Source organism: Garra rufa, chromosome 6 (genome assembly GCF_049309525.1).
Source record: "Garra rufa chromosome 6, GarRuf1.0, whole genome shotgun sequence".
Classification (NCBI taxonomy): domain Eukaryota; kingdom Metazoa; phylum Chordata; class Actinopteri; order Cypriniformes; family Cyprinidae; genus Garra; species Garra rufa.
This window is the reverse complement of record NC_133366.1, coordinates 1,645,792-1,655,700: the sequence shown is the minus strand read 5'-3', so window position 1 is coordinate 1,655,700 and position 9,909 is coordinate 1,645,792. Positions and strand designations below refer to the sequence as shown.

At 37.5% G+C, this 9,909-nt stretch overlaps 1 protein-coding gene across 1 annotated transcript; it reads right to left on the bottom strand.

Moving 5' to 3' along the window:
• Window positions 1-7: 7 nt before the first annotated feature.
• Window positions 8-9,909, bottom strand: pin1 (peptidylprolyl cis/trans isomerase, NIMA-interacting 1). The gene is made up of 4 exons (XM_073841709.1): window positions 9,757-9,909; window positions 6,655-6,855; window positions 467-577; window positions 8-348 (listed from the first exon to the last, which is right to left on the bottom strand). The coding sequence occupies exons 1-4, from the start codon at window positions 9,812-9,814 to the stop codon at window positions 239-241; spliced, it is 480 nt and encodes a 159-aa protein (XP_073697810.1). The 5' UTR covers window positions 9,815-9,909; the 3' UTR covers window positions 8-238.

Genomic DNA, 9,909 nt, shown 5'->3' with positions numbered 1-9,909 from the left:
CTGACAATCTACAGCTTGTGTTTTAAATGCTGCGCCATCTGAAATCACGTGAGATTTACTACTAATCACAGAACCGGCTTTACTGATAAGATACGCATCACAATTGCATGCGATTTATCGTGCAGCCGTATTTTGAGGGACACAGATTAAGATAAGGAATCTGGGAGAGTGTGTGTAACTGTGCGAGTTATCTGCGGGATGAACGAATGTAGGCGTGACGGAGAGGGAATCCAGACGGTTATCCGGTTCTCAGGATGATGTGAACTCCTGAGTCGGTGAACACGGGGCCGCTCATGTCTCCGATCTTCAGAGCGAATGAGGCTTCTTCAAACGGCTTCTGCATTTGACCTGACAGGACACAATGGATCAAATCTTGCTTTATATATCTTCACAACCAAGGCTACTATAGTAATTACTGCAGTACAAAGACAAAACTACATCAACGCTGTAAGATGCGTAATCTCACCCCTGCCGAACATGCCCAGGTCTCCTCCGTTCCTCGCTGAGCTGCAGTCACTGAACTGAGACGCCAAACTATCAAACTCCTCCTCGCCAGACTTGATCTGTTCAATGTACTCTACACACACACACAGATGTGTAAATTCAGACATGTCCTTCACACAACGTGTCTGGGTGATTCTTAGACTGTGGGCACTTATGTACTTTGGTCATATTTGTGACCCTGGACCACAAAACCAGTCTTAAGTCATAAGGTTAAATTTGGCAAAACTGAGATTTATACATCACATGAAAGCTCAATAAATAAGCTTTCTATTGATGTATGGTTTGTTAGGATAGAACAATATTTGGCCGAGATACATCTATTTGAAATCAGAAATCTGAGGATGCAAAAAAATCAAAAAGACTGAGAAAATCACCTTTAAAGTTGTCCAAATTAGGTTATTAGCAATGCATATTACAAATCAAAAATTAAATTTTGATATGTTTACAGTAGGAATTTTACAAAAAATCTTCATGGAACATGAACTTTACTTAATTTCTTAATGATTTTTGGCATAAAAGAAAAATCTAAAATTTTGACCCATGCAATGTATTTTTGGCTATTGCTACAAATATACCCCAGCGACTTAAGACTGGTTTTGTGCTCCAGGGTCACATTTTTAAAAAATACATATAACTTTGGACAAATTTCTCTTTTTTGGTCAAGCTATCAATAAAACCACCCTAAAAACTTTTTACTACCTTTCTATTATGTTTTTTTTTTTCATACTTTTCAACCTTCTTATAGGTGTCAAAATCACAGTTTTCTCCTTGTGGCACACCCAGACTTTTAAACTTCAACAATGAAAATACAGTTCAAAAATATGACTATTAATCTACTTGAATTAAGCACTAGTAAAATAAATAATGTATTTAACGTGAGACCTCTTAATGTAATCAATACTACTTTTTATACAAAATATAGCTGTTGCACAATATTGGTGTCACTTTCACCACAACACTGGAATGTAGCTTTAAAACGTTTGTGTGAAAGATTGTTTAGGTGGTTTCAATGGAAATGCTGAGTGACATCAGAGCACATGTTGGACATGGAGGGAATTTAAATTGTCAACGACAAATGAAGAAACATAAAAGTAAATATTGATTGATCAGTCAATATATATATGTGACCCTGGACCACAAAACCAGTCATAAGGTTAAATTTTACAAAACTGAGATATATACATCATATTAAGCTCAATAAATAAGCTTTCTATTGATGTATGGTTTGTTAGGATAGGACAATATTTGGCCGAGATACATCTATTTGAAAATCTGAAATCTAAGGGTGCAAAAAATCAAAACACTGAGAAAATCACCTTTAAAGTTGTCCAAATTAAGTTCTTAGCAATGCATATTACTTATCAAAAATTACATTTTGATAGGTTTACAGTAGGAATTTAAAAAAAAAATCTTCATGGAACATGATCTTTACTTTATTTCCTAATGATTTTTGGCATAAAAGAAAAATCAATAATTTTGACCCATACAATGTATTTCTGGCTATTGCTACAAACATACCCCAGCGACTTAAGACTGGTTTTGTGCTCCAGGTCCACATATATTCTACGTCATTTCCACCACACGCTGTACCGTCAAGGGTGTTATTAAAAAGCGACAAATTTTATGTTAAATAAGAGTATTTTACATACGCAAAATGCTAAGTAATAATTCAAAGCCAATCAGAGAAGCTGTCTTCCATGTTTTCACAAAAAAACTAAACGTCCTACCTCTGGTGGAAATGACATTTATGGTTACAAAGTACAATTGATATGGATTGCGAGAATAGATTTGCATGACTGCAAATGTTTCAATCCAGAAACAGTCCTGTTCCAGCATTGGGATGAAGCTTCCCTACATTTATGTTAATTTCTTGTCATTTCCACCACACACACACAATTTAAAAAATATTGAAAAAGTTCTCATCACACATTAAAAATGTATCCACAATTTATGAGATCATGCTCTACTTAAAATAAAAACTAAAGTTATTCTATTTTTAAATAACAGCTGTATATTGAGATGCACATTTGTTCATCGCAGGTCCAAAAAAAAAGTAAAATATTAACCATTTCTCTTGTAATCTAAGTTTGTCCTCTTCCAGACCTTAAAGGAACACTCCACTTTTTTTGGAAATAGGCTCATTCTACAACTCCCCCTGAGTTAATAAGTTGATTTTTACTGTTTTGAAATTCATTCAGCCGTTCTCCTGTTCTGGCGATATCACTTTTAGCATAGCTTAGCATAGATCATTGAATCCTATTAGACCAGTAGCATCACGTTCAAAAATGACCAACGAGTTTCGATATTTGTCCTATTTAAAACTTGACTCTTCTGTAGTTATATCGTGTACTAAGACCAGCGGAAATGTAAAGCAGCGGTTTTCTAGGCTGATAATATTAGGAACTACACTCCCATTCCGGCGTAATAGTCAAGGAAGTTTGCTGCCGTAACATGGCCGAAGCAGGCGCAGTAATATCACACAGTGCCTGAAATTAGATCCCAGCTAGGTAACTTCCAATGTGACCGGTGCTAAGTTTGTGTAATTCCGGTTGTTGCAGCTGGTAAATTGTTAATGGTTGGATTTACCTGTGTGTGATTAGCTATGGTTATGTGCATTGTAAGGGGCTGTGATAGTAAGTCGAAGACGTAATCTACTACCATCTTTCATAGAATTCCCACGAAAAAAAAGCAATTTCGACTAATGAATCAATGGCTGGCTGCTCTGAACATAGATCTCAAAACACCGTTAGCAACGATCAAGAAATGGCGTGTTTGCTCCGAGGATTTTGAACCAGATAACTATTTGGATAGTTTTTTAACGGTACTACAGAACGGCGTCCAAAGGACACGGCGATCCCAACAATCTTCAAACTAACGTTACAGACAGGACAACGAGGAGCATCGCCCACGGCTGTAAGTGAAACATGATATTGTTGGCTAACGTTACCTGTGAAATGCAACCCCTGAAGAGTAGTTTTGGGCGAACAGTTGGCCTAGTATTTGCTATGACCAAATTCCATGTGTGATTGCAAAAGAAAGTTATTGCGAACAGTCGGTGGTGTTTAAAGTCAGTTTTGAGTAAAAGTGTACATCATGAATGTAAGCCTGAAAATGCAAACTGACAGTATGCATTTAAAATCTTTATATTATATAATGTAGCAGGAATAACTTACTCTTGCGACAGCTGGCCATTAGGTCCACTCGGTGTGTGACGTTTTTTCTAGTTTATTTTGTCAAACCGGAAAAAAAATCGACTACTGCAGGATGCAGCATTGCATCCAAGTCCTCGGATGTTGCGACATGCCACTTCCTCATCAGGTAGATCGACCCTTGCCATCGATGGCAATACCTGGTCCCACTCGCGACAACACAGGCTAGAGGTCGACCGATATTGGTTTTTACCGATACCGATAGCTAGGTTGGACCACACTGGCCGATACCGATTAATTAACCGATAGATTTTGAAAATGGATATTGAAGGGCAACTAAAATAGTGCTCTACGATTTAAAAAAATAAATACTAAACCATACTTTGTAAATGAATAAAAATATTAATATTAATTATAAATTGATCATTAAAGTTATTTCATAGTTCATTAATGTTAACAAAATGAACTTCGAAATTTAACAATATATCAGTAAATGTTGAAATTAACACTTTAACAAGGAACAACACTTCTATTCTACAGCTTTCATCAATCTTAGTTGATGTTACAAATGGGCTCATTGTAAAGGGGTGGGAATCTTTAAATTTTAACATTTTTTTATTATATAAGCAGGCTACTTTTTAAAACAATTACTTATTTAAAATTAGTGTTCTTTAAGTGTCGGCAAGTTTACAGAAATAGTTATTGTTTTTTTCTTTTTCGTTTGATTATTACTGATGAGATCAGACAGTGGCTGCTTTAACAGGCTGCATTCAAACGAATGCAGATCTATTTCGATGTATCAGATATTTTGTCCTGCTCTGAAAACATAACTGACTGTGTGTACATCAGTTTCGTATAAAAGTATTTGAAAATCCAAGTGCATTTAACCGCATCTGCAATCAAGCTTTTTAGGACGAACAAACACAAAAAGCAATTGAAAGTCTGTCAGTGCATCTACTGCATTACAAACGGCAGAAATGAAGGCACATGTAAAGTCAAAAACTGCGATTGATAGCTCACACGGTCAAACAATACACACTTATTAGCTCACTGTGGAAATTCTGTGCAATGAAGCCAGCCGCGTTTCTGGCGCGCACGCGTGCCATATGCGGGAAAAACACACGCTCATTGAAGAGAGGATTGAGATGCGTCTGAGAATCTATTTTTCACCCACCCTTAATGAAACCGAACAAAAGTGCAGCGCTGTGTTGCGCGGACAACTTGCAGGTATCACACACACACAGGACGCGTTGTATAGTTCAAGCATAAATCTAAAACAGTTTATTTAATCACCAAACGGGCAAATGTTTACTTCAAGAATGATCAAAAAGCGGCAAAGGTTAGTTTAAACATGAAACGGAAAGAGAAAGTGCGATCTATATTGCAGCCATTTCAGAAACAATTTCTTTTCTGTTTTACATTTATGTTTAAATATGATTTGTTTTTGTTTTGTTTCAGTTTAATATGTTAATTACGAAAGAAGTTTGTGTAATTTGTAAATGTCATAAAGGACGTGGTATGAATTGGACGGCAATACGCCAGGAGAATTGGAGAGGGTCAGACACAATTTTTGACCACTTCGTACGTTTTTATTTGTGGAAAATCCCTTCTTTAACGAATTTCGTTTTGTATTATTTTTATCTTAATTTTTAATAGATATTTTTGTTGATCAGTTATTAAAATCAAATAGGAACAGGAAAATGGCATTGTGAAATAAAGTGCGTAACAAGATGCAAACTCACCATGCTTCAACGGCCTGAAGAAAAGGCTAAAACATAAATTATAGCTCTATATTAAGCATACAGACTTAATTAGAGCTACAGAAATACAAATAGTTTGCTTAAATGCACAATACTTAATTTTCCAGCCCAGGGTCAAGTCTTTATGAACGATGTGGGACAGATGTGTAATGTAAAACTAAGGCGCGCTGTGACTGATTTTGTCGGCTGAATGAACACAGTTTGCTTTCTCTTTAAATCTGCAACTTTGCTGGCTAAAAATATGAACAGCTGGATATAAATCAATACAAATATATGGTAACAATCCTGGCATTAAACATTGGTCTGGGGCTTAACCTCTCATACTCTATGACAGCGGAGCGTGAGCCGCTTCAGCAAAGAATGCAACCCGGAAAAACCATCGGCATGGATTTTTGCCGATAACCGATAGTTCGGCCAATCAACTATCGGTGCCGATTAATCGGCAAAACCGATACATCGGTCGACCTCTAACACAGGCACTCACTTTCAGTTGGCATGGGTTGGCAAGCCCCACCAGCTCGAATCTGCTCTCCTCATCCCTTCTGTCCCAGGCAGTTCAGACACACTTTCTTGTCTTTCGCGTTCCAAAACCTCAGCTTCAGTGAATTCTGGTTCAAATTGATACGGTTCAGGATCTGCACCAAAGTAAATATCTTCTAAATCGTCTCTCACAAATGTCTCCATGGCGAGGAACGCTGCCTATGCTGCATGCACGTTGGATATGTTGACAGAAGTAAACATTTCCACATGTGCTGTGTGATATAACTGCGCCTGCTTCGGCCATATTACGGCAGCAAACTTCCTTGACTATTACGCCGGAATGGGAGTGTAGTTCCTAATCTTATCAGCCTAGAAAACCGCAGCTTTACATTTCCGCTGGTCTTAGTACGCGATATAACTACAGAAGAGTCAAGTTTTAAATAGGACAAATATCGAAACTCGTTGGTCATTTTTGAACGTGATGCTATTGGTCTAATAGGATTCAATGATTTATGCTAAGCTATGCTAAAAGTGATATCGCCAGAACAGGAGAACGGCTGAATGAATTTCAAAACAGTAAAAATCAACTTATTAACTCGGGGGGAGTTGGAGAATGAGCCTATTTCCAAAAAAAGTGGAGTGTTCCTTTAAAACTAGACTGTGTTATGTGACGTTTGAACAATTTTTTTTCCTTCAACTTCACAAGGCTAAAAGTGCCCCTAGTTGAAGAAACACCCATCTATGAAATGCACGGTTCTTACTGTGAATGAGCTGCAGCGCCTCCTCTTTGGAGCGTGTGATGTTCTCCTCTCTCCAGGAAGACGGCCGGCGGGACTGGTTGTGTTTGACCAGCAGGTGAGAGCAGCGAACTTTCTCCACCTCGCCCACACCGTCGGCCCCCGATCCGCTCGGCCGCTCCCACTGACTCGCGTTAGTGATGTGATTGAAGTAATAAACCCGACCTGAGAAAGAGGATCAGACAATCAAACATATGTGAGCATGGACCACAAAACCAGTCCACTGATGTACGGTTTGTTAGGACAGGACAATATTTGGCTGAGATACAACTATTTGAAAATCTAGAATCTGAGGGTGCAAAAAACATCCAAAATATTGAGAAAACAGCCTTTGAAGTTGTCCGAATTAAGTTCTTAGCAATGCACTTATCAATTACTAATCAAAAATTAAGTTTTGATATATTTGCAGTAGGAAATTTACTAAATATCTTGATGGAACGTCATCTTTACTTAACATCTTAATGATTTCACATACAGAACACGAGACCGAAACTAATTAATCAGCATTATGACACCATTTCCATGAGAATTAACCTGATTTTATGCATTATTTTGTAAATAAATACTCATACTCAGGACCATGTGATATTTCAGCTTTTCTTTTTTAATAAATCTGCAAAAATGTCAACAATTCTATGGTTTTCTGTCAATATGGGGTGCTGTGTGTGCATTAATGAGGAAAAAATGAACTTAAATGATTTCAGCAAATGGCTGCAATATAACAAAGAGTGAAACATTTAAGGGGGTCTGAATACTTTCCATACACAGTTGCAATCAAAATTATTCAACCCCCTTGACCTGCAAGACGTTTTGCTGTGGAGAACAAAAATCTATGAAAACAATTCAACAACGACATCAGTAAGCAATTAGAGAAAGTTGTATTAATACACATTTGAGTGATTCTGAGAATGTAACATTGATGAATCATGATAAAACTCAGATTGGCTCTAAACACTCATGTGCAAAATTATTCAACCCCCACATGTCAAATTTTGTGTGAACCTTTTATTCCATAAAACCACCAATAAGCGCTGCCTGTAAGTGCCTCACGCCTGAAAAGAAGCTTTCAGATCACTGATAATTGGTTTTTACTTTGCCACAACTTTCTTCAAATTCAATCAAATATTATCAAAGAGAATTAAATCTGGAGACTCGACAGGCCACTCAAGAACATCCTCAGTCGCACGACTGATCCCTGAACCAAGCTGAAGTATACTTGGATTTATACTTTGGGATGATTGTCCCGCAGGAAAGTCTATTCATCATCAGCTTCAGTCTTTGCACCAAATGCATCACTGTTCTTGCCAAAATGACCTTATACTTAAAAGAATCCATGCTAGCCTTCATACAGCTGTATTTTCCACTTCCTGCAACAGTAAAACACCCCATAACAGGACTGATCCACCTCCGAGTTTGACGATGGAGATGGTTATAGGTTTAAAAAGTTCCAGTTTGGTCACATTAGCCCATAAAACATTCAAACAGAACTCCACAGGTCTATCCAGATGAATTTGAGCATGTTCAAGGCAGCCTTTTTGTTCTTCTTGGTCAAGAGCGGTATTCGGCAAGATGCCCCAAGACAAAGGCCATACTTGTCTAGTGTTCTTCTTATAAACATTGAAATGTTTTTCCTCCTTTCCTGTACATTGCAGTTTTTTCCTCAGTTGTTCTGGTAGATGATAAACACTTTATTATACGCTTTTTTGCTCAACACCCTCAAAGGTTTTCTGGTACAATGCATTTTAAGCTAAGGAACAAGGCTGAAATTTTAAATGTCTTAGAAATCTTCATATAGCTAACTGAATGTATGCTTTTTAATAGAGTTTCTAAAGGTTTAATTGTGTTTTAAGACAATTTTGCTCCCCAGCATACAAAAAAGTGACTAAAAACAATGCTGAATAGGGGTTGAATAATTATGGCATAGTTGTGTTATTAATAGAAAATTCTCAAAGCCAAAAATAGTACATTATATTTTGACATTATCACTTTCAATATGCCAGTAAACTGTTGTAGATGCAAATTTTTTTTTCTAAAGTTCTGGATCTTCAGAAAAGCCTGTTTGCATTTGTAAAGTAAGGCAACTGCAACTGAGAACATATATATATATATTGAATATAAACAGTGCTGTCACCATTTGCCAATAAGAAATACAATATTAAAAATGTCAATTTATTTCAGGATTTCAGCGTTATTTTATTTAAACTACTTTAAATTACTCAAACCAAAATGACTCAAAAAACGAATTAGATATGACTAAAATGCACCACAAATGACTAAAATTAAAATGAAAACGTCTATGTAAACTTAGGTGCAAAGAAATGTAAAAGAAAGAAAGAAAAAGACAAGCATCTTACACTGCAAATAATTAATGTAATATTATTTGTGTTTGTCTTGCCTCTTAATCAAATGTGTTCTACACTAAAATTTACTATTTTTAGTGTAAGCATAAAAACATTTACAAGACATCTCATGAAATATTTTAAACTAGTGTTCCTCAATTCATGTCAATGTATTCATTTATCTGGAAAGTATTTCTGTAAGTCAGCTGCTCATTGTGGCAGAATTAACCCTTCAATGCCCTCAGCAACCTGATAGGAGGTTTCATGACCGTATTTTTCACAATAACAATAAAAAATAATGAGATTAACTAACATGTATTGCACAGAAATATGTTCAAATAACAAAAAGCACACATTGGCTTCCATCTTGTGGAGAGATATTGAAACTGAACGCTGAAAACGAACAGGGTTAACCCTCACGACGCCGAACACCAGCCTGGCCCACATTTATCAAGACGTTTATTTAGAAATTCAACCGTTCAGGTAATTATATGTTTAGATACCGAGTGTCTGATGTTTAAACTCATCTCGTGCACTGAACCTGTCTATATCAGTCGTTCATGCTGGGCTCTACAGCAGTTGTCCGTTACTCTGGGCGGGTTCGCAGCGGCTCGGTTGTTTTGGCGGTTCGGCTCGGCTAGCCAGTTAGCATGCGCATCTGCTCACATGCGCCCAAACACTGACTCTGTTCCGGGTTTATATGTGACACGGGGCCGCTGTGACTCACCCGAACTCCGGCTCATGCGCTTCTCCCATCCGGACGGTAGCTTCTCGTCGTCAGACATGATTTCAGAGTGGAATCGGTTCGGCTCGGCGCGGCTCTGGTCTGATGTTCCGCTGCCGCTGCTGCAGTGACCGGACTGACCGACAGAGGGCGCAG

Coding starts and splice junctions, on each gene's coding strand:
- pin1 (XM_073841709.1), bottom strand. CDS start 9,814: ATGTCTGACGACGAGAAGCTACCGTCCGGATGGGAGAAGCGCATGAGC. Junction 6,856..9,756: donor GCGCATGAGCCGGAGTTCGG/GTGAGTCACAGC, acceptor CCTCTTTCTCAG/GTCGGGTTTATTACTTCAAT. Junction 578..6,654: donor GGCGCTGCAGCTCATTCACA/GTAAGAACCGTG, acceptor GTGTGTGTGTAG/AGTACATTGAACAGATCAAG.